The 26,314-nt window shown below is 37.7% G+C and overlaps 2 protein-coding genes across 24 annotated transcripts in view; both read right to left on the bottom strand.

Annotated features, from left to right (window-relative positions):
• LOC134816912 (mucin-2-like) overlaps nt 1-26,314 on the bottom strand; it is a 765,431-nt gene that overhangs the window by 274,728 nt on the left and 464,389 nt on the right. The window lies entirely within an intron of this gene.
• Nucleotides 1-26,314, bottom strand: part of LOC134816915 (diacylglycerol kinase iota-like) — a 63,989-nt gene that overhangs the window by 7,689 nt on the left and 29,986 nt on the right. For 6 of the 23 annotated variants that reach the window (XM_063825955.1, XM_063825949.1, XM_063825939.1 and 3 more), the window contains 4 exons: nt 6,650-6,782; nt 5,364-5,645; nt 5,135-5,239; nt 3,442-3,582 (listed from right to left, as the gene is read on the bottom strand). In XM_063825955.1, coding sequence (XP_063682025.1) covers nt 3,442-3,582; nt 5,135-5,239; nt 5,364-5,645; nt 6,650-6,782 — 661 coding nt within the window. Of the gene's footprint in view, nt 1-3,441; nt 3,583-4,447; nt 4,496-5,134; nt 5,240-5,363; nt 5,646-6,649; nt 6,783-8,297; nt 8,655-12,051; nt 12,225-19,243; nt 19,387-25,511; nt 25,769-26,314 lie in introns of those variants that run through there. The other 17 variants (XM_063825944.1, XM_063825946.1, XM_063825936.1 and 14 more) reach the window with 11 other exon arrangements.

Raw genomic sequence — 26,314 nt, 5'->3', positions numbered from 1 at the left:
AGATAATGGATAAATTATACATCGTGATTGGATGAATATATTAACTCATTGGATGTACATTGTACAATGTACAATGCACAAAAGGTATCTCAGTGAAATGTACATAATAGATTGACAGCCGCATGGAATGAGCACGTTCCCTTTTACGTTCATGTACAATGTACATTATGTACACTGACCTACTGTAATGACTATTGTTTTGTTTTAGAGAGGTCACCGCATCACTACAGCAGTGCACATTTAAATGATTCTAAAATAGTGACGGATGATGAAACTATGAGAATGGAGTTAATATGATGATGAAATTGGATAACGATGTGAAGCTACCAAAACCTCAATTTATATTGTTACATCGCACACTTTAAAAACATGAAACTTAATCCTTCTAACTAGCAAGAAAACTCCGCATCGTAGATTATAGTACAGTCAAATACGTCTTTTTGTCGGACAAAATTCGCAACAAAGCGATTTTAACGGGAAATGGTCGAAACAGGTCCCAGGAATCATTCCAGAGAATTCCCAAAATTTCTGACTTGAGCAAAATCCACAATTACCACTTGTTTACCACCTTTTTACCACTTTGGTTTTCCGCGAATAAGTCACGTTCTGAATATCCTAGAAGATTCTAGTTGAAAGCAGTGTGTTTAGAAAACAAAGAAGAACAACTTTTTCTTTAACAACTTTTTCAAAAATAAATTATTTAATTAATTAATTAAATAATTAATTAATTTTCAAATATTTCAAAAATATATTTTGATAAAAAATGTTCACAATTACATTACACGTATAAGGAACTAATTTTTATAAAACTTTTTTAAATTTTCACTTCCAATATTTTGGACTTTTCGAAATTTGTAAAGAATAACCACTATTTACCACTTTTTACCACATTGAATCTCCGCTAATAAAACGACTTCTGAATGTCGTAGAAGGTTCTAGATTGAACCAATGTGTTCAAAACATAAAAGAGAACAACTTTTTATCCGACAACCTTTGGATTAGATAATTAATTAATTAGTTAATCAATTTTTTAACAAATATTCAACAATCATACAAATTATTTTCGATCAAAATATTTTAAAATTACATAACACGAATAATTAACAACTCTTCATTAAATTAATCGAGAAATCGAAGCAGTACTTTATATAACCATTATATATACCAGATAAGAGTCTTACTTATGAGTCCTCAGCTGGCACATTGGTGCAATTGTTCTGACATTTGAGGCAGGTTGATCCACAATGTATTCCTGCTTTTCTGTATGAACAAGCATTGCCACAACCTGCCTTTAAACAGTTGCAACTGATGTTTTGAATGAGCTTTTTCGGAGCTGTACTCATAAGAGTGGTCACTGGTACATGGCCCCATTGTTCATCTTCCATCCCCAGCTTATCGGATCTAGGTCGTTCTCATCCCACGCCTGCAGCTGATGGTAAACACTATAAGAATGCTGTTCAGCTGCCCCAGATGTTGGCGGGAGCTGTTTGTACTTGATGTCTGCTGTTGAAGATTGCGACTTCTGTTCAAGAACTGAAAGTCTAGCTTCATCTAGTGATCTCGATTTTGATGAAATCAGCTGCAGCATCAAAAGTTCTTCGACATGCTTTATGGTAGCTGGTGTAGAATTTGCCGAATAAAAAACATCTATTACACTTTCATCGATAGATGCGATCGTTCTGAATAGCCGATCCTTACCAACTCTGTGGATCCGACTGGTGGTGTCTGATCCAGTGAAAGCGTGGCACAGAAATCGTGCAGAAAGCCAAATTACAGTATCCTAGCACCCTGTCACGTGATTAACGATTAGGTAATCATTGATAACCCAATCAATTTCTCTAACGAGATAAACAAATTGCTTGATGACTTCGTCATTTTCAATCCGTTTCGTGCCATCTTATCAGATCATATTCCGAATGTAATGGCCTATTGCAATATGTTATGTTGCAGTTTACAGCATGTTCGCAAACACGAGTACATGTTTATTATAAGACTCAACGTATGTGTATTGACTCATGGCACCCCCACTCCCCCTAAACTTGAAGGCACGTAAACACGATACTGCTGTGTCACGCTTTCACTGGATCAGACACCACCAGTCGGATCCACAGAGTTGGTAAGGATCGGCTATTCAGAACGATCGCATCTATCGATGAAAGTGTAATAGATGTTTTTTATTCGGCAAATTCTACACCAGCTACCATAAAGCATGTCGAAGAACTTTTGATGCTGCAGCTGATTTCATCAAAATCGAGATCACTAGATGAAGCTAGACTTTCAGTTCTTGAACAGAAGTCGCAATCTTCAACAGCAGACATCAAGTGTAAACAGCTCCCGCCAACATCTGGGGCAGCTGAACAGCATTCTTATAGTGTTTACCATCAGCTGCAGGCGTGGGATGAGAACGACCTAGATCCGATAAGCTGGGGATGGAAGATGAACAATGGGGCCATGTACCAGTGACCACTCTTATGAGTACAGCTCCGAAAAAGCTCATTCAAAACATCAGTTGCAACTGTTTAAAGGCAGGTTGTGGCAATGCTTGTTTATGCAGAAAAGCAGGAATACATTGTGGATCAACCTGCCTCAAATGTCAGAACAATTGCACCAATGTGCCAGCTGAGGACTCATAAGTAAGACTCGTATCTAGTATATATAATGGTTATATAAAGTACTGCTTCGATTTCTCGATTAATTTAATGAAGAGTTGTTAATTATTCGTGTTATGTAATTTTAAAATATTTTGATCGAAAATAATTTGTATGATTGTTGAATATTTGTTAAAAAATTGATTAACTAATTAATTAATTATCTAATCCAAAGGTTGTCGGATAAAAAGTTGTTCTCTTTTATGTTTTGAACACATTGGTTCAATCTAGAACCTTCTACGACATTCAGAAGTCGTTTTATTAGCGGAGATTCAATGTGGTAAAAAGTGGTAAATAGTGGTTATTCTTTACAAATTTCGAAAAGTCCAAAATATTGGAAGTGAAAATTTAAAAAAGTTTTATAAAAATTAGTTCCTTATACGTGTAATGTAATTGTGAACATTTTTTATCAAAATATATTTTTGAAATATTTGAAAATTAATTAATTATTTAATTAATTAATTAAATAATTTATTTTTGAAAAAGTTGTTAAAGAAAAAGTTGTTCTTCTTTGTTTTCTAAACACACTGCTTTCAACTAGAATCTTCTAGGATATTCAGAACGTGACTTATTCGCGGAAAACCAAAGTGGTAAAAAGGTGGTAAACAAGTGGTAATTGTGGATTTTGCTCAAGTCAGAAATTTTGGGAATTCTCTGGAATGATTCCTGGGACCTGTTTCGACCATTTCCCGTTAAAATCGCTTTGTTGCGAATTTTGTCCGACAAAGGCTTAAATTAGGACGTATTTGACTGTACTATTAATAAAATGTAAAGTGAACCAGTTATAACTTACATGAAAGGGCCGTTTGGAATCCTCCTTTTCGTGCTCAGATAATCTCTTACTCCGACTTGACCGCTTAGTAGAGGAAGACGGCCGTGTAGAGTAGCTGATTTTCCTTCTTCCTATTCCCTTCCGGCTTCCACCAGATCGTGCCTGAACATTTATCATCATTATAACCAATCTTAAAATATGCGAAACATTTTGGTAAAATAGCTTGCTGATCTTGGAATCATATAACCATGATCCGTGATTACTGATTTGATCCATTGTTAAGGAAGAAAGGCAGATAATTGTGCCGATTTACACGGTAACCAGATGACCCCCCTCGCCTCCCCCGGTACAAAAGGCCCCACATCACTAATGTTCCCCCTCCTTGTCTTAACTAATAATGCTGGTCTAAACTCTAAAGGTTGAAGGGGAGGGGCGGAGGGGCCCTCTTGTCGAACAGAGCGATCTCTATTATCTGAACACCTGTAGCCCTCCTCTCATTAGAGCCACGACACACTACTATCGTGGGCTTACACTATTTACAAAGGAGCTGCGTGTATATATAATAGCTCACTACCAATGTGCGCTGCTCAACAACTAACATCTCCAACGTTATATTGCGCAATGCTCAACTGAAAAACTCTAGGCTTCAAGGCGTAGAGATTGCAGGGATTGGAGTGAAATGTAAGAATAGTAACTAAGATATTGTGACTACCTCGGGTGTAACTCTGTTTATAGAAGAGATAAGGGTGTGTGCAGTAATCAGTCTAGATAAATCAGAGATAAATCCAAAAGCAAAACTAAAGATGCTCAACGTCAAGTGGACACCAAGGTCAAGAAACAAGGCAACAATTCAAAACCCAAAATAAACAGCTTCAAAGTTCAAACATGAGTTCTATTCATTGTTGGTCAACGAAAAGTTCCTGTTTTTTGGAATGAGTATGAGATGAATAAAAAGGCTGTATGATTAGCTGTAAGAGCAGGCGTGTCCCGAAAAGCAGAGGAAAGCTAGGGGATGGTGAAAACTTACAGCTGTCCACGTTACCGCCCGACCGACCGTTTTAAAAGTTCTTTTCTCCTGGCACGAAGAGCGGTTAAACAAGCGTCCAGGTTGAGAAGTTGAGAAATAAACGCACAGACAAACAAACCCACAAACAAACCCACAAACAAACACCCACAAACAAACCCACAAACTAACACCCACAAACAAACTCACAAACAAACCCACAAACAAACACCCACAAACTACTAAACTAACACCCACGAACTAACACCCACAAACTAACACCCACAAACAAACCCACAAACAAACCCACAAACAAACACCCACAAACTAACACCAACAAACTAACACCCACAAACAAACACCCATAAACTAACACCCACAAACTAACACCCACAAACAAACCCACAAACTAACACCCACAAACTAACACCCGCGACTAACACAAACAAACTAACACCCAGAAACAAACCCACAAACGTGTGGTGGTGAAGCCAGTTAAAGCAGGTGCAATAGTTAGAGATACAGTAAAACAACGAACCCCGGATCTAGTTGATTCGGTATTTAACCCTATTTTTAAAACAGATAAAATTAACTTCGAAAAAGTTTTGATTTGAACAAAGTCGTCTAACGATTAAAGTTTCACTGTATCATGTATTGTAATATAAAGTGAACATAACTGAACAGTGAACATTTAGTACAAACTTTCCGTACCTTGCTGCCGAAAACGATCCAATATGGTGGTATGATTATCTGCTCAAAATCTCCTAAAGTGCAGTGATCTTCAATCAAACTCAGCTTGAAGCAGGACGGGTGGTACTGAAAATATATTATAATTAAGGAATTCTATCATAATCTAACATTTATTATTGTTGATCATTTTAAACATTACTTTAATAACATAATAAAAGTATCTGGAATAAAGCGTTATTATGAAACTCACCGAGTCCTTGCACCAGGAACAAGTAACGGCAATGAAGGCCTTGCTGTTCTTCCCGCCACCCCAAGATGCTCCTTTGGGCAGGGATTTATTGCACTCTCTGCACTTGGGAGTGTGAGTCTTGCGTTGCAGGACCCAATGATGGTGAGTCCAGGACTCCTTCTTAAAGTTCGCATCACGGAATGTAGACCGACATTTTACAGAGAGATTCTCCTGACAGTCTTCGTGAAGAACCATTCGACAAGCGGCACACTTTACCTTGTTACGTCGGTACCCAACGCTTCCCTGGAATAGATAGCATTAAATTAGTTGTTCCAATTAGCGTTAACGATAAATTAGTTGAAGGACCAGTCCATAAATTAGTGGTGCCTGGAATTTCTTGTTTTGAAGAAAAACCACCATTTCCTTAATAAAATCGTTAGTTTTTGGGTTAGGATCTAGAAAATATTTTAGGATCACATCAATCATTTGAAGGTGGAGGTGCACAGAAAAACTGGTGAACTTTAAGGTTCAATTTTGTGGATATTGAAGATTCTTAATTCTCCATTAGAAAAATCATAAACAATAGGCATAACAGTATTTCACCTGCTTGGTGTCTTTTTCAGACAGTATATACCCTTGGCAAACCTTAACAAGCTTCAAGGCCGCAATTCGGCCTTCGGGGTCACTTTGGTGGACATATTTATGGATTTAAGTAAGAATCCAATATATCCACAACTTTTAGCCCTGGAGAAATTATTTTGACTGGAAAGGTCCCCTACTTGGTCCTGCAAAGTACGAGAGTGCAACTTGTGTTTCCTCAAGGGGCTCAAATTGTGGACATAACTACCAAACCTGGTTTAACTTGTGCCCCGATGTATTACAAACTGCTACCAGAGTACCAGGAAAAATAATTACACCAAAATAACATGTTCACACAGGAGTTGAAATAAAAAGATATCCACTTCACTCTAAAGTTGATATTATATCACACAAAAAAGCTCCAGGAAGAAGTAGGATTCCCTGTTCATTCAATCAATTTCGTTCTTCAAGGAGCAGCTAGAAAAATTTCAACCTGAAGCTTTACATTTCCATTGAATGTGAGATAGTTTATACAAGCACAGCTGCTAAATATAATGCGGAGAATTTTCCAGCCACCACTTTGTACTGTTGAATTTATGGACTGGCCCTGAATTTATGGTGAATATCAGCAAATAATTACTCGACTCACACACACAAATTTACGCAATCCTTCTCAGACTCACACACACAACTTACGCAATCCTAATCAGACAGACACACAAACTTACGCAATCCTTGTCGGGGGTGGTAAGGTTACACATTGCGCTGCCCTCGTATTCGTACCAGTAGTGAGTTCCATTGGACGCATTCTCGCTCCAGTCACTTGATGTTGTTCTCAACCCATGGTACCCACTTGATCCTCTGAAAGATAAATGTTAGTGTTGTTTGGAATTCTGGAATGTTTATTGGAATTATGGAATGTTTTTTTGCTGTACAATGATGGAATGTTGGGTTATTTATTAGATCTAATTTTGGTATTTGCTTATTTGAATTTTTTTGAATATTTTAGTCATGTGATCAGAAAGATATGAATTTGAATTCTTCTGCATTCCGTTTCAATTGTTTGACCTCCCACGATATATTCAAATCATTAAAAAGATGTATTCCATTGTTTTGTGTCTCAAATTCAATAAAAATTAAATGCACCAATTTGTCTGTAAACTTCCGCAATCTGATATTTGGAAATGAACGCTAACGCCAATATGAAGATATGACGAGCATGTAATAATTTATTGGTGCTACGGTAACGTTGCAAGGATAACTTTGCAGCGATAACTTTGCAGCGATAACTTTGCAGGGATAACTTTGCAGGGATATCTTTGCAGGGATGCGATCATGCGACTCAATTTTAGATTTTATTCATTCAACCCTTTGAACATTGAACAAGACACCCGCTACCAATCTCCAATTTCCTCTAAACATTAACTCTGAGATCTCCTATGATCACAAAAAAAACTCTCTTTAAATTCTGCTGACAATATCCACGTCATATATAATATGCGACAAAACTAGAAGCGGGTCATTGTCACGCATCACACTATATTTCCTGCTCAGTAACTAGTGTATTGTATAACCAATGACTAGGTCTGTGACGTCACAGATTTGTGACATTCTCGCAGCTGTAATGGTGGTTAGTTGTCACGTGTAATTAATAATAATAATATGTTGGGAGTTAAAATGTCTGAAGATGGCTGATATTAGAATGGTCGGGTTAGTGTATAACTTCTGATGTTGCTGGGGAGTAAATAAAATGAGGATTATTCCAGCATATGGAAAGAAAATGGAAATTATAAATAACTTTATGTCGTATCGGTATCACGCGAGAGATTTTTTAGAATTTTACATCAACCGTTAAGTTCTGACGACACGGCAATATCAGTGTGTTGACGATCAATACATTTAGCTTTATTTTGGTTTGTTTACCAAATCAAAAACATAACTCTGTCAAAATGTATAAAGAACTTCAGAACGAAGAACATATCACTGTAGTGTAAACTGTACATTAAAATTGTGATAAAAGTACCAATTTATCTGGAAACTTCCACAATTTGATATTTGGGAATGAACGCTGACGCCAATATAATGAGCATGTAATAATCTATTGGTGCTACGGTAATGTTGCAAGGATAACGTTGCAAGGATACCTTTGCAAGGATAACTTTGCAGGGATAACGTTGAAGGGATGTGATCATGCGACTCAATTTTAGATTTTAGTTGTACAACCCTTTGAACCAGAAATTCTACACAAAATTCTACAAAAATACATCGTAAGGTTGTCACACTATTGTCTATACATGATAAAGTTTGATCATCGTTCGATAATAAGGATATAATATGCAAGAAGATGTATATAATTATCAGTAAAAATGATCGTACGGAGCAGGGGGTGATATAGAAGGAGGGATAGGAAGATGAGAGAGGTCTATCAGAGGAGATGTGAGGAGTATGGGGGAGTGAAGGAGCCCTGAGGAGATGTCCATCCTATCCATCTTACTGTCTCCACTATAACATCCACAATATTGACCTTATAATATCCACATGTGGTCCATTACAGTCTTGTGGTATCAAACAAGCATATAAATCAACAAAATGTTCATATAGATTGGCACGATCAACGGAAAACAGAAAACAGCATCTAACAAACGCCCAACACAGCGAATACACCTCAATCTACTGAATATACTGATCTTTATCTATCAAAATGACTACTATCTGTACGTGACTAGGGTACGTGATTATGGGCAACACGTTTCCATCTTATCTTTTATAAAGTATTATATAGTATGTGCCAGGTGCTCTTCAATTCAAGTTCAAATGTGTATTTACATTTTACATTCACATACATTTCACTCTAAAGTCAAAACACGCCCCACGGGGCTGTATGATATAATGCAAGAAATGGAAATTATAGATCAGCTACGTACTTAATATTTACTCTTAACACAATATGTGACAAAACAATGTGACGTTACAAAACCATAATATGTTACAAAACGTTTCAACCCAACACAACCAGACAAAGTCAGAACAGGCAGCAAGCAACGAAGTTGTGTCGCTTGTACGATCCAATGCTATTTTTATTCAACACAGAGAAACACTACAATGGCTTCCTTCGGCCGTTCGCACTTTCATTTTTGACCACTCGCCAACAAATTCATCACAACTTTACCACCGCGTTATGCTGGAAGGAATTAGAAAACCATGTAACGGATTAGTTGAAACAAGCGCCAGCAGACATATACCTATTATCTTATTATCAGTCTGGAGAAATCCCAACTAAATACTAAAATACTGACAAATTGTTTAATACCACGGAGCTCAGACAAAACAATCTCTCTAGAATCTAGACGGATATAATACTGAGTGAGGAGCCGGTAAAACAACCAAGCTGCCGGCAAACATAAGTAAACTGTATTGTAACCATAAATTAATTAGGCCCTCCTCCACATTGGCCACACGTAATGAAAATTGAAGCTGGCCTGGATATTTCACAGTGTAACGAGGTTAGTGTCACTTTGTGGTGCTAATGACGGGGAACCAGCTCACAGGTGGATGTAGTTACTTCCAATTATTAATTAACTTGTAGTAACTTCTAATTATTAATTAACTTGTAGTAACTTCTAATTATTAATTAACTTGTAGTTGTAGTTACTTCCTATTAATTGGACCTTTCAACAATGCAACCTGAAAACTTATTGACATTGTAACACGCCATTAGATTTGGTGATAATAAGTGCTCAGTGCTCATCTGGTGACTATTTGATAGTATCATGCACTATGCACAATGCACTATGCACTATGCACTATGCACTATGCACTATGCACTAGACGCTAGACCTTCGGCAGTAGAGATGACATTAATAACGAAAAAGAGAAACATACAGACACAAAAAAAGACAGCAACCTAAACACACTCTAAAATAGAGAATAACAGTAGCGAAAGAGAGAGTGAGAGTAAGAGTGAGACTTTTGACACGCATGATGCGGCACATAACACTGCTGTGATGAAATAATAAGCAATGTAAGGACTCTCTTTGCTTCCACCACACGCAGCATCATCACACAGCGTGATACTTTAATAAACTTATCAGCAGACTCTAAATTATTACAGTTTGTTTATAAACAATCCGTATAAACATCGTCAGTAATGATGTTTGGTACTTATACTCATTCTCATCTGGGACTACTTTGACTAATCACTATACAGCCGCTGGAGGAAAGTAACGATACTTAGTGACGGATATACTCCCACAGTCACTTGCGTCATCGGAATACGTCAAAATTCGCTTTAAACATTTCACAATACACAATACAACATCGAAAAAAACAGTCATGTTGGCACAAAAAATGAAGTTTTGACATCTGCTCTACGACGTTGAAACGTACTGGTACAAAACGTGAACATCTGTAGGTCGAAATGAGACACAGTGGTACACAAAGTGAACATCTGTAGGTCGAAATGAGACACACTGGTACACAAAGTGAACATCTGTAGGTCGAAATGAGACACAGTGGTACACAAAGTGAACATCTGTAGGTCGAAATGAGACACAGTGGTACACAAAGTGAACATCTGTAGGTCGAAATGAGACACACTGGTACACAAAGTGAACATCTGTAGGTCGAAATGAGACACACTGGTACACAAAGTGAACATCTGTAGGTCAAAATGAGACACACTGGTACACAAAGTGAACATCTGCAAGACAAGTTCAAGGAATTAATCCTCCCTCTTACATACGTATCGATTATATAAAATGTATCAATCCCACGTATATCGGTATCAAGTTACACATTACAATTCCCATTGGTTATCATTTACCAGCTGCAAGCGGAGTATTATCATTATCTACAACACAAACTATACTTCTCATATCAACCTGATGTCTAGATTTCTCAACAGAAAGAATCAAGGAGACGAGAATATCGGCACTGTAGTTTAGTTAAATTCTCAACCACAATTTTACAGAAAAACCGCCCCGGATCCCTCTTGGTCAAAATTATTTTAACGAAAACAATCACACAATCAAATAATTAACAATTCGTAAGATCAACAAAGTCGGAGGAAGTAACCAGGGAATGTTGAGAAGGAACACAGACGAAGGAGCAGAGAGAGAGTTTATGAAGGAGCAGGGAGAGTTTGTGACGCGCAGTATGACCAGCACGCCGGGTAATGCAACCCTGGACATTATCGAAGGATCGGGAGAAATGTATCGCACTAACTAGACTACCTCGCCATTTATCCTCGTGATTAGGGTGGATATTATACTAAATTTAGGGAGAGAAAATGGAGTTGCACGGTGCCAGCAGCAGCACAGAAATCAGGTGTTCTCCAATAATCAGTTGTTCTGGTGGGGTACTGAGCAAGGGGGAAAAAATCTAGAGGTGTAACTACTAACAATACTATCAACGCTACTAACAGTTCTACTAACAATACACTAGTAGAGTAGTTAATGTGTGAACTGCGAAGATGTTCATCTTTGAATAACGGGAGTGTAGAACGCTAGTCCAAGAGGAAACCTTCTCAAAATTCAATTGTTCTGTTACGGTGCTGTTTTTAGTTCCAGGTGATAATGGGTAAATGTATAATTAATTTTGTGGGACTAATTAAATGGTTATTAGATGCTGTTAAAATAATTGATTTACTTTCTCATAGTACAGTACAGTGGGGGTTGCCATCTTATAATTAACATTATATTCCTAATTCCTTTGAGAGTACAAATAGATACTCGTAGAACACCGAATTGAAGGCACATTTCATGGGTCACCTCATATATTTTACTCATAATCTTAACCCATAATATTATATTTAAGATATTATATGTTTTAATAATATATTTATTTTACTTTGATTGTCCTGGAGCCGTGTAACTTGAATGTGGATATTATTTAACTGACTCATTACAAGACCAGTAGAGTTGCTTAAAGTAGGGTACACTTTAAATTTAACATGAAATTTGAGAACACAAAAGGATATAATTTAGTAATTAAGTTAAAAGGTGGTGGTAATGCTTCCTGTAAGAAACATGTTCTTTAATTTCCTGGAGGTTACTGGTTAGTAACCGATTAGTTACTGGTTAGTAACCGATTAGTGACTGGTTAGTAACCGATTAGTTACTGGTAAACTTACTGAAGGTTAGTGTAGCTGTAGTTACTGCAACTGTTGCAGGTGCAACAGCAAGTCTTCCTGCACAACTTAACCACTCTTCGAAAACATGCTTTCATCTAGATCCCGTGAGAGTCTCTTGAGAGAGTCTCTTTTGTTGACAAGTTGGTTACTGGTCAGGTTCCAGATACTGGAGACTAGGTCGAATAAGTTACCAGTATAAGTAAAAGTTTAAGTTAGTTACCAGCTGTTATAATCTATGGGTTTTTTCTAACTTGTTGCAAGTGATTGGCAAGGAGTGTATAAACAAGGAGTGTAAAGACAAAAAACTGTAAAATACAGTTTTTATTTTTTGTCTTAAAATGTGTACGGTATCAAGATATGAATCTCCGATATCATAGAAAGCAGAAAGCAGATATATAAGGAAAAATGTAATCATAACAAGATAGTTGACAAAACAATAATTACTGTTAAAAGTTTGTAAGTGCTAACAGCAAATAAAACTTAGATCTTATTAAACACCAAATAAAAGGAACTTTGACTAGCATTATAATATGAAAATATTGAGAAGTTATAGTAAATATGTAAACCTGTAATTGATTGAGGTGAGTGCAAAAACAGAGAAACAGGTGGGTCAAAACTAGCAGACTAAAACAGCATAAAATTTATAAAAATCTATAATCTTATAATGACCTCCAACAATATAATAATAACAGTGGCGGAATAACTCTAGGTTCATATTATAATTCAGCAAACTCCTTTTGTCCTTTTGTCTTTCAAACTAACTAGAAATCAATTAATATTTCTACCATCAGGCGATACATTCAGTCAGAGTCTACCATCTCTAAAGTTACAGTTTTAGATCACATTAAACGTTAAACTTCGTCTACTTTTTTAGAAGGTTATCACACAAAACATTAAATGTAACACAATATACAAGCTACAAAACAACAGTCCACAACAATATAGAAATAGAAACATAATATAATATCATCATGTACAATTATACGTGTCCGAAGCGAGAGATATTCTTTGGCAAGCACGACAGCAGATTCAGTTAATCAATTACTGTCGTGGATAGTCGCAACCACAATACGAGACAGGGGGGATAGAACATAGAACTAGAACTAGATAAAAACTAGAACATTAGACGTAGGACAGCGGATAGTCGGGAGATTGAGACAGAGACATAACAGAGACAGAACAATAGGCAGCTGAACTTTATTATTGGATTTCTGCCAGAAAGATCAATGGTCAATCATGTAAAAAGATGGCGTATTCACATTCTTAATAATTTCTTATCTCTTGGCAGATTTTAAAATATCTCTGGCAAGAAATATATTTGAAGTTTGCAAATGTTTCGTATTGGACGGAACGTGTAGAATTTAGAGTGATAATAATTACATTTGGAAGACAATTTTACTGAAAACTGTGACGAACTCGGTTTTAAGATTACTAGAATCTACAATGGTATGTTAACATTTTAGTTTCGTATACATTTTAATTCACAGCCATATGCTCCACATTCCACAATCCAGTGTCATATTAATTAGTCTTAAGAAATATGACATCAGTTTCCTAGTCACATTTTTCCTCACAAATTTTAAGAACGTATTGTTCATGATCATGATATTTTCTCTTAAATTGAAATATTACAAAAAATGTACCTGTTAAGTCCAGGGAATGTATGTGGGTTGGGGCATTTTCCGAAATGTAAAAGTAGGCTTCTGGTACCGCTCGAGTTCAAATCACAGCAAGGACTCGTGGTCGTGAGAGAATAATTTACAAACAAAATCAACTGAGTTTAACAGCTTATGATTAACCAACTTGGCAACGTCACAACTTCTGAGGAACTTCTTACCGTATTGGGGATAAAGATACGAATTGACCATATAAGAAGTTAATACAATGGCTTATTGACTTATTATAGCGACATACAACATTTTCTAATTCTTGGCAATTAAATGGAAATTAAATGGAAAAATTCTAAAATTTATCCGACAATATCTATAACCAAAATGGTAAGAAAAGTCAAATGTTTCACAGTTATCGATTATTCTAACACAAAAAAACAACTATTAAAAGTGGTTGAAAGATTGCGTTAATTTGGGACTGTACTTCACTACCACTACTAGAGTAGCTACGTATTACTGACCATCCAAATATCCCAAAACAAAACAAAAGAATCCTTGCTCTGTGAACACAAGGTGCTAAAATTAGGTTTTAGGGCAGATGAATATGAATCGTGATCTTTTAACTTCGCCAATTCCATTTCACACGTCTAATGAGGTTACGCCTGAGACATTCAAGTCCAGCATAATTCCATCGTACTTTTCACAGTAGAGATAAGTGCTTTAATGCTCCCTCGGAGTATTTCTAACCAAGGTCTGAGACTCTGAACTACACAATGCTACCCGGGGTTTAGGGTAAGGCTGTTATCCGACACTTAAGAAATGGAATTCGAACTCGCTAGTCGCTACCCTCGGGTTGGATACTCTTTAGGTTGACTGGTCAGCCAGCTGTTGTTTAAGGGGTGTTCACCCTGATTTTTTGTGAAACTTGATTTCGAGATAGCAGTTCACCAACAAACTAGGACTCGTGACCGAATTTTTGAGGGGGTCCCGGACCCCAACCGCCAAACGGTGCCCGCAGGGCAGGCACGCCCATATTTGGTCCAAATTAGGACCAATTTAGCCAAATACCCTGAACATGCCTAAAACCCAGGTTTTAGGTGCTCTACTTGTAGCTATATTGGTCCCCTGAATTTTCATTAAGATTGGACAAAAAATGACTGAGTTATGAGCTAAAAACTATATGCCCATATTTGAGAGACTGTGGGATACTGAAGGGAAAGGAAGCAGTTCTAACGAGCTCTTCTCAAACACAAGGATATAACTTGTGAACTCGGCTAGTATATATGAAACATTTGTCATGGAGTTGTAGAGGGAGTTATGTGCCTCGCCGGGCTAAAGTAGTGGATGACCTTGCTGTACGGCAAGTTAAACAAGGATCTGAAACTACTAGGTTCCGTACAGACTCAACTCTGCACCCGTGTCAATATGTTCATTATATGCAAGCCTCTTGATTTATACCCACCAAATTTGATCGATTTTGGCCGCCAAAGGTCGAAATGCGATTCTACGTTGATTCTGAAAATTTCATGAAAAAATATTGAAACTCTATTGAGTTGTGTAGTTTAGGCTTACCTTTCATATAAAGTTGGTTTCATTCAAAAATATTGATATTTGACCAATTTATGGGCCAAAATCGATCAAATTTGGCGCGTATGCCCAAATATGGGCGCGGCATAACTCAGTCATTTTTTTGTCCAATCTTAATGAAAATTCATATACGAGTTTAGAGGACCACTAGCTACAAGTTTTGGGCATGTTCAGGGTATTAGGCTAAATTGGGCCTAAATTGGACAAAATATGGGCGTGGCTGCCCCGCGGGCACCGTTTGGCGGTTGGGGTCCGGGACCCCCTCAAAAGTTCGGTCACGGGTCCTAGTTTGTTGGTCAGGGTGAACCCCCCCCCCCTTAAATGGAAACTAAAGAAAACAAAATACAAAAGCGATACATTTGGTTCAAGGGTGGACTGCTGGGGCGCCTGACAGGAAACCGTATTGCGATTAAAGCCCCGAAACGGTGTCAGGTTGGTAACTGATGATTCTGATCCATGCTCCTGTGAGTTTGCTGTTGTATCTCAACTCGCTAAACTGAGGCATCTCCGCATCTTGGGTGAATATGCGTACATCTTCATACTAAACCCAGGTGTGGCATGTGTCAGTGAATACGGGCGAGCGGATGCAATAGCGAAGGTGGTGTGGCAAGGCCTAAAAGACACAGTCAGATAGTTGTCAGCTCGCTGACTGTAAGGGAGAAGGTATATCCGTATTTCGCTGCTACTGATGCAGTCCTTGATCTGGCAATCAAGGCTTCTCTGTTTTTCGTCTAACTATGTACCGTTGGGCTTGTGGAACCCGTAAGGGGGACATACATAGGTTAGAATGGTTTTGTGCACCAAGAGGAGTGAGGGAATGAGGGTTGAAGAGAGAGAGAGCTTGAGAGTTGTTAGGGTGGTTAGGATCAGTAGGTGGAGTGTTTGGTTGGAGCCTTTTGTTTTTGCTGTATAGCATTTTAGTCACTCCGCAGTTTATTAACTGTGTCTCAACTCTGACTATTTGAGCGAGACAACTTCAAGTTAATGAATAGGAAAATATCCCAAAACCAAACTTGTACGGTAACAAATGAACTGACCTCATGGCATTCCAACCATCTGGATGTGCATTCTACATGTATTATGCATTATATTTTGCATATCTTTGTCACATGAAACACGTGAAACTATGTTATTATGATAATGTACCACTGCACAATTAAAAATGAATAGACATGAACGCGTTACATACGCGTCACTTTTGAATCACGTTAAAATACCGCGTACGTTAATTATTGGTGTGGCGGGGATTGTAATCTATGGGAAATTTTTTAATCAAACTCTGATATTTTTACTATTTAAGTTTAGAAGCACTATTTCCTATTTAAAGTTTCTGAAATTCCTGGTATTCCGTGAATTAAACCAACATGACGTATATTTTACAGTGTGTATCTATTTATTGTTACAACAAAATTGTCCAAAATTGTGTACCAAATTTTAAAGTTACCTAAAAATTCGCATATTCAAATGTTAATAAATTTCATACGTAACCATTCTGAAATACTTAGCAAAAATAATATGAAACAACTAGGAATCTGAAATCTGGGCAAGAAATATTGGGCAAGTTTATAAATCCGAAATGGTTACAAAACCAAACGGCCAATATTTATGGTAACAAATGACCAAGATTAGCCGACCTCATGCGACCCCAACACACATCCAAACATAAATAATTTTACTTATCATTGTGCCATGAAACACACTAAACTATGTTATTATGACGATGTACCACTGTGTAATATTAAGATAATAGCGAGGAATTGTGCAACAATAATGTTGCTAGTTGGGGAGGTGATCAGTATGCGGTTTTACTTTTTGTGTGTAGCTTAGGCTGAACGTATTGAGTTGTCAGGATAAGAACTAATGTACGCTGCATACTGCAAAGATAGAGGCCTGATGGGTATAACTATAACTATATTTGCAATTCATGCTACATCATGATCCAATATCTCAAAATATCCAAAAAAGCATCATACTGTAAAACAGCCACTATGAAATTGTACATTCTCAACAGAGAAATTATAACAAGGTCACAGAAGTATTCAAAACGGGAAAGTCAACAGACAAAGTGAAACACACAAAACGAACTCACAAGTTTCCCCAAAGTTTAAAGTTTTAAAAGGAAGTGATAACACGAACACTAAACACAACGTCTGGGGTAATTGGTGGGCGAACACGTAACTCCCATCATGTATAATAATGTTCATAGTGTGGAGGTTAGGGAGCTGGATGTTACAGGTGTGTAACAGGTGTGTAACATGTGTGTAACACTAACTGGGTGTTACAGGTGTTTCACAGTGCCAGGAGAACATGTTACAGGTGTTACAGGTGTGTAACTAGGTGTGTTTATTTCAGGTAACAGACGCGGTGGTCTGGGGGAAAGTTAACTTTTTTGTAGGTTGACTAATTGGACCTCTTTAAGATTGGGTTACAATAGGAAATACGGGACAATTCTTACATGTTGCAATAAAATCTCAGAAAAGTAGCGAAATATCTACACGTGAGTTAAATGCAAGGATAACAAGGAGCTGCCTACAGTGCTACACGAAAAATACGGGAGAGCGGTGAAACAGATGTGTTTGTAATTGAAATGAGTTCCTTATGAGAACGGGAGTGAACATTCTCCGCGGGCCGGTTCATTAACATATGAACCAGAGCCTTTGCAAGGGAGCCAGTAAGGGGGCCAGTAAGGGGGCTAGGGCCAGTAATTAGATGTAAATTAAAACTACATAATATATTGACGAATAATAACAATTAACAACTCGTCAGCAAAGAGCTGGTCGGTGCAGGAAAATGGTTTAGACAATAAATGGTGGGCAATGGTTTTAAAGCAAACTATTAGACGATCTAACAAATTGAACCCAGGAGACATATAATTGTTTAATTGATCTTTTAGCAAAAAACGATAGCATAATAGGCCGTTTATCTTGTAAACGACTAAACGAGTCAAAATAAAGTATCAAGTGCAGTGCGTGGTTCAAAACTTGCTGCACTTTTGAGAGAATGGCAAGCTTGTCAGTAAATTATTCAACAGATCAAACGTTTAAAACTTTTTGAAAGGAGATTCATTGTGGTTGCTTTGTAGTTGGGCTAGTTGATTATCATATTATTAAATTTTTTGGTTTCGTTGTGTAATTAATAGAAAAATTTGCTCAATTGAAATTTTTATTGTCTGGTATAACAGGGGATAAGGACTACCGTCCAAACTCTGAAAGTCGTCGATCGAGAGATTGGGGTGAAGACTTATTTTGTGTTAAAACATTAAACTAAACAGCTATAAAACAGAGTGTCCGTATTTAAAATAGCGACCACAGTAACTAACAACAAAAATATGACATGTTTGTCATGAAAAATTTAAAGCAAGGAAACCACAGTTAAATTCTGTTGGACGGAGAGGTTGAGAGACTGAATACTGGACGTATAATGGGGGGGGGGGGGGGGGGGGGACACGTTCGCCAATGTCCGCTTATCTCATTGAATCCAAAAAGGGCGGACGATAGCGGACGATAGCGGACAATAAAATTAGCTAAATTTGTTGAAAAGGTATTTTGAGGACACGAAGTGAGATGTCGAGGACTGTTGTAATTGGATACATGATCTAGACATGTTAGTTAAATGATAAATACCTGAAGTGAGATCTTTAGACCTTGAACTGTAAATAATTAAGATATAGGGGCTAACTGATACTTGATCCTCATCAGAAATGGTAAGGTTTAAAAAGATTTGATAAAAAGAGCGGGATACAAGGTCAGAAGAAGTAACTTTCACAGCAAGGCAGAATTTCATGGGTATCAATATCAAAACAGAGTAACTAATTACAAGCAGCCACTGTCCGGAACAGTGATCACCGTCTAGAGCTGAGTCGCGTGACTGTCTAGAGTCTAAAAAGGACACGGACATAGGCGGACGCGTCAACCCCCCACCCCCTATAATACGCTAATTTGACATAAAAAGTGCGAAATTATTAGTACACTCGACTGATTTAAAGGTTATCTAACCTTAGAAACATCTCACATGTTCTGTTTAGGAGACGTTTGTAAGGTGTTTCCTCTTTGCGCTCTCCTCCGCCAAAACAAGAAAACATAACAGAATACTCAACTTAATTTTAAATACTTATTTCACCTGTCTGACATTTTTATCTGCTTATACTTTAAAAGCCGTCATAGAGTCAGCTGAGGTTTTAATTCTTATCTGTTCATATAATCAGCCAATTTTTTATCAGTACACATTTGCAATTTGTCCGATACAATCCAAGACGTTTTATACGGGTTCACGGATCTAGTGGTAGTGCAAGTGTTGCTTTTGAGAAATTAGCATCTTGAATATATCTTGAAGTATGAAAGGTGAAATATGAAACCAAAAATTAGTAGCAATATCGATAAGAAGGTTATAACCGAAAAACCGTCCAAAATATAATATTAATATGATATAGAAAAATTCGAATCTTGACAAAAGCGTCGAAACGTTTAAAACGAGACAACATGATATTGAAGTCGGAGAGACTTCACTGCACAATGTATAGAACATAAGCAAAAGTGGAATAAATGGGTAATTAAAAGCTTAATTACACCCAAACAAACACACCATAAACACACCAACAATACACGCAAACAAAACAGCACACAAACCTACATAATAAACAAGGAATGGAAACAAAGCAGTTACCCGAGCTCCACTCTCATGTGAGGGGATATAATAGAATGTGATAAATTTCACAGTTCACACTCATTGCAATGTAATATAGACTAACTCGATTCTCGCTATCATCATCATCATAACCTTGTGTAATTATATAATAAATGTTAAAGTTTAACAACAAAGTTTACAGAATGACAATGGTATTAATGAAATTAGTAAAATGTGAAGGAATATTCCGATTCTAACCACATCAAACATCTCACAGATCCATTATAATATAACAATGAATAAGAAAATTACATTATAATAACACTGGACGTTATCTTGAATCTCCACTGAAACTACATACCATGTTATTATGCTGATACGAGGTTTTATAATGAACTACAAGTATAGGCCCGTGGTCAAAGGGATAAGGCTAATAGTATTCTTTGATATACAGTTTTTATCGCATCAAAAAATATCCTTCCCAACGGAAGATGCAGTCAAACACTGTGCACGTGCGCGATTTCATCCGCGTTACTACTATGCAACTTCTTATTTCTCATCTAATTTGCACGTGGCGCGGACAAACAAACAAACAGACAAAAAGAAACTTTTGAATTACAATAGAGATGATCTGAATGTAACACATCTAATTGGGAAGGAGCCAATCAGTAGAAGCGAAGGATCAGGATAGGAAAGTGAAGGGTGGTAAAGAGCGGGTGAGAAGGAGCAGGGTGGGAAGGAGCAGGGTAGGAAGGAGCATGGTGGAAAGGAGCAGGGTGGGAAGGAGCAGGGTGGGAAGGAGCAGGGTGGGAAGGAGCAGGGTGGAAAGGAGCAGGGTGGAAATGAGCAGGGTGGGAAGGAGCAGGGTGGGAAGGAGCAGGGTGGGAAGGAGCAGGGTGATAAAGGGTAGGGTGGGAAGGAGCATTGTGGAAAGGAGCAGGGTGGGAAGGAGCAGGGTGGGAAGGAGCAGGGTGGGAAGGAGCATGGTGGAAAGGAGCAGGGTGGGAAGGAGCAGGGTGGGAAGGAGCAGGGTGGGAAGGAGCAGGGTGGGAAGGAGCAGGGTGGGAAGGAGCAGGGTGGGAAGGAGCAGGGTGGAAAGGAGCAGGGTGGGAAGGAGCAGGGTGAGAAGGAGCAGGGTGGGAAGGAGCAGGGTGGGAAGGAGCAGGGTGTAAAGGAGCAGGGTAGGAAGGAGCAGGATAGGAAGGAGCAGGGTGGAAAGGAGCAGGGTGGGAAGGAGCAGGGTGGGAAGGAGCAGGGTGGGAAGGAGCAGGGTGGGAAGGAGCAGGGTGGGAAGGAGCAGGGTGGAAAGGAGTAGGGTAGGAAGAAGCAGGGTGGGAAGGAGCAGGGTGGGAAGGAGCAGGGTGGGAAGGAGCAGGGTGGGAAAGAGGATAATGGGAAGAAGTGGATTATTACAATAACCCAAACTACACGGTACTCAGTACAATGTTGTAACAGTTGATAAAATCCCACGACTTAACCCCACACGAGACACTGAAATACAAACTTATACACAACACACAGCAGACAAAGCTAGAACGAACTGAAAGCTGCAGTACATTAATACAGTATTACTGTGACGAAGTCTCAAATTACACTTTCGCGAACAAAAACGGCCGGAGTCGAGTTAACCTCCAACAAAATGAACCACACTCACACTGACCCAACTCAAATTTCCCCCTAAATATTGTGATGGTGGGGGAAGTGGAGCCCGGCAGTGAGTGGTTTAAAGGTCACTGTGTTTGTGAATGAGGCACAGAAGAGAGGGGCGATAATTTGGGGTTAATTTAAGAGTAATGCGGTTTGTCCGCAGTTCGTCCAGGTGTGGCATTAGAGGGTATAGACGTATTGGATGACGCAATTATATATAATAGTTGTGAGATGTGTCCTAATATTTGGTAGATTGTTAGGTCGACATAGCTCTGTATGTGTTATCAGCTACTCTCTGCAAATTTTCTATTTTAATCCAATACTGTCGCTGTTATTATGACGAGGGTTCAATCTGGTGATTGAATTTTGTGTCGTACGAGAACTTTATAAGAACTTAATAACACGTGGAATGTGGATTGTGGGGTACATTGTTGAGGAGAGGGTGGTATTTTCTTCATAAAATATTTTAAAAACTTGCCAAAAAAAGGGTAAAGTTGAAATTTGACGAAATGAAACGATACGTAAACTTCTGATCGTAACATAATTATCAGAACAATATTCTTCAGCTCCCAGAATTACGTAGGTGTGAAGAATAAAAGGGATCTCCAGGAAAACAGGTAACATTTATTTTAGCGTGATTCGTTTTATTTACTAGACATGTCTAACCAATGGTGTTAAGTGTTATCAGAATTAATTACGTGTTTAGATAAGGGGCGCCGGAAAATAATTACAAAATAAAAATTTGACCTGAAATAAAACCATGACGACCTGTTGTCACTTTGATTGATCATCACTGATAAATAACACTTGATCTGACTAAAAGTCATCCTAGAGACATTATATTGCCCTTATCTCATTTCTAATCTCGCATCTCTGTCTGTTAGATACTTAACATCTAATTACTGCCAATTTGGAGTTTTAAGAAGGAAACTTTAAAATTCCTCCGCTTCAATTAAACCACAGCCACAAAACGCTGGCCTCTTAATTCCTAACTTTTAATGTTATTCTACAACATCTCAGTCCCAAGCTTTTAGCGCCCGACATCTACCAGCCTCGCTAGAATCAACCCTCAAACACCACCTCTCTCACAGGACCATTCAAGTAGCGTTTAACAAATCAGCATGGTTACCGAGATGTAGCAGCAGCCCACACACACTTTGACCTGATGTATATTATGCATTTTATGATATACATCAATTATATCATATCTGGTGCTTGGGAGAGCATACTGCCTTATATGGGCTTATTGGCGGGAGATACCATCTTGCAACACGTTATCCCATCAAACTACCAGCTCCCTTAAGTTACATTATGAAAGAAATCAGCTGATTTAGTGGAATTTTGCCATTTCAAGGTCTGACCAGCCAGGAACTATTCTGTTAGATTATGGTCTGGAAAGTTCTGGTTAAAACTATTACGCGTTTTAAACGACTGAGTGTTTTAAAGTAAACCCTGCAAATGTAGGCTCTCAGGCGAGATTACTACACTGTGTTGTGGCAGAATTGTAGGTTCAAGGTATAGTCTGTAGACTGCGAGGATTTAAAAAACGTTTTAAAGTAGGTTAAAGTGCCGAATTTACTCTACAAATAGTACATAAAAAGTTGCAGCATATAGTAACCCATGTTGAAATAGCTTGCTGAATTTTTATGGCTGGTCTCCAATAAAGAACTGAAATCGTTTAACCATAATCTATGGATTTCAAATGTTTCACCATTTCTCAGTCAAACCGAAAATAAGTACATCGTAGAAAATGTCGTCATAATGATAATGACGTAACTTATGTAAGTACAGAGTGATAGTAATATAGAGCTGATAGTAATACATGACTAGCAGTATACAACCTAGAGATAATAGGTTGTATTTAAGCGTGTACTGTGTAGCTTATAATATATTATATTATGTACATGAATTATGGATATGAAGTACACTCTATAGTATATACCCTTGATGTGATATAACAAATTAATAGATTAATAATTTTGTTAATCAAGTGGGTAACTACTGTATGATATTTAACATTTTGGCACGAATAATTTGGTTATTTAAGTTACTGTTATCTTTTATAAGTTATTATAAAGTTATATCTTCTTTTTGTAATAAATATTTAAATATTATACTATTACTCCTTTGTATTATATTATTACTCCTTTGTACATTACATCCTGTACACATAATATACAGGGTGGGCCAAAAGTCAGTACCCATACATTGGCCTTTATAGCTCAGTCACTGAGTGCACAATTTAAATACTTCTTTCTGGTATGACTTAGTACCACCACTGGTTCGAGGAATTTGTCAACTCGAAAAATATTCGCGTTCATTTTTTTCAAATGGAGGTTCATTTTCACATTTTTTTGATAGTTTGGATAGTCGGATCAAGCTAAATAATATTGAATTGTGTTTGGCCATTCGAATTACGTTTGTCCTCAAAAAATTAGAACTGTAGCTTCTCAGATGACCGAGATATGAAGCATAACGAGTTTATTCATTACGTGTGATCAGGTGATCGATTTACCAAATCACGTGATAAGGTGCCCCCGTTAACTACCCCGTTAAACATTATGCGAATTGTTAAGGTTGCCAAATTAAGGTGTCGTGTCACGGTGTCACATAATCACCCAGTCAATATTGTTAACGAGATACAGAAAATGCTTGATAATTTCGTCATTTCTAATCTGTTTTGCCTCATGTTTTCAGATCATATGCAACATTTGATAATCTACCGTCTCTGAAAAAATGAGGCGTTCAGCATGTTCAGAGAAAACAATATAGGTGTTTTAATATTGAATAAGCATGGTCTAAAATATGCGAATTTTCACATTTTGACGACGGAATCCTCGAACCAGTAAAGACAGTAAGCCATCTGCAAAGCAACAGCTCTCAAATATAAAACACGGCGGAGCTATTAAGGCCAACGTATGGTTACTGACTTTTGGCCCACCCTGTATTTTCATTATTTCATTCCTCCGTAGTTTCTCTTGGCAACAGGTCTATATTTAGTACAGACCCAATATCTATGGAATGGGTACCACAAAATGAAACCCACACGCAGCACCAGGTGTCTTATCTCATGGCTTCAACTAGGAGAGGGGGGATGGTATAGGTATGGGGACGCAACCCCAGGCATATGCACTCGTGTTATTTTCGCAGCTCTACGTAATGAGAGCTACTACCATTCACACCATGGTTTGGTGAGCGACGGCTGCCCATCAATTTTCAAATCTTGGCCCAACTGGGATTCGAACTCGCAACGTCAGGGCCAGTAGACAAGTAGATTAACCAACTAAGCCACTGAGCCAAAATAGCTAAATAAAGAATAAATTACTGAAAATGAAGAAGTTCAATAAAAAAACAGTTCGCTGATTATTACAATTAGAAAATGAATAATAATCAAATAGCATCCACACGTCCTATGGTACTATTAGAAACGTTTCGTTCTAGTTTATATAATTTACCAATTTTACTTCATATAATATACTCCCTATTTCCGGGATTTGACAGGCAGTCGTCAAAAATAAGTGATTTCATGCGTCACCTGATACAAAATTAAGTTTGGGGTCAGTAACCATTTAAATATATCGCGCTTTTCTTTTCCGACATTTATTTACGATAACTATGGATTCTCAGCTTAAAATCGTGAATATCATCATCAGCATAGTAGGTATATAAATAATATTATGATTAATTTTTCAATTAACTATGCAAACTGTATCTTTGATTGGCATTGAGACATTTTGATTGAAGCCATTGAACATTGAAGGAAACAATGTGTAAATCATGTCTCTATCAAATTATCTATAAAAAGAAGTCAAAAATATGCACATAATATTATGTTTACAAACATAATTATATAATGTGCATATTTTCTTCACACGTTTATACGTTCATAATATCTGAAATATTCTATAAGATTAGATGTTTATACGTTTATAATATAAACGTATAAACATCTTTATACCTTTACAATATGTAAACTTATCTGAATATTCTTACCTTCTGAAGGAGAAAGGCAGGCTGGAGAGATGGACGCGTATAGCACTCTCAGTAGGCGCGCTCTGGGCACGTGTGGACCTGGACTTCATACCGCAGTGCACACCATATCTCATATACAGTCTGTAACAGCGAGCTAGGTTGCTGTGTGAGGGAGTGTAGGAACGTTTTGATTTGCGCTTCCGTGCATAAAACATAATTGCTAGCAGAAAATTCACAAAGATTTGTCGCAGCGAGAAGAAACAAATGAGCGCGACAACGATGAAGCAATCGTAATGGTCAAAAATAAATTCTCCGAATTACAATCAAAGCATGGCAAAGGCTTATAATATAATGGAGATCTCCGTAGTGGACACTGTATAATATAAATATTAAATAGTGCCTCGAATTTGAAAGACAATGGTGCATTAAAGCAGCAAAGGTGGTTTCAATTTTATATTTTTAGGCTCATAGCAGTCATGTTGTGGAAGAACAATGTCAGACTTATTCGACTTAAAAGCGATAGTACAAAACAACCATTTAAATACCCGCGATGGTATTATATTTATTTATTCTACACGAGTCACGAATAACAACGATACTGATTCTCTGGCAGTTAGAGTAATTAAAAAGAAAAAAGGTCACTGGTATTTTTTAATCGAAGGCAGATGGTTAGATATTAAAATAATAGTGGGTCCTGGTTTGTGGCCTGTGTACATCGATAACGCCAGGTATATTGGATTGCTCTGGGAGTTAAAATTTTATGAGGTGATCAACTCTGTAGTTTACACGCACGGGAGGCCTTTTAATAACCTTGCCGGATCACG

The sequence above is a fragment of the Bolinopsis microptera genome, chromosome 6 (genome assembly GCF_026151205.1).
Source record: "Bolinopsis microptera isolate Bmic1 chromosome 6, MBARI_Bmic_1.0, whole genome shotgun sequence".
Taxonomy (NCBI): Eukaryota; Metazoa; Ctenophora; class Tentaculata; order Lobata; family Bolinopsidae; genus Bolinopsis; species Bolinopsis microptera.
This window is presented reverse-complemented; position numbering and strand designations above follow the sequence as displayed.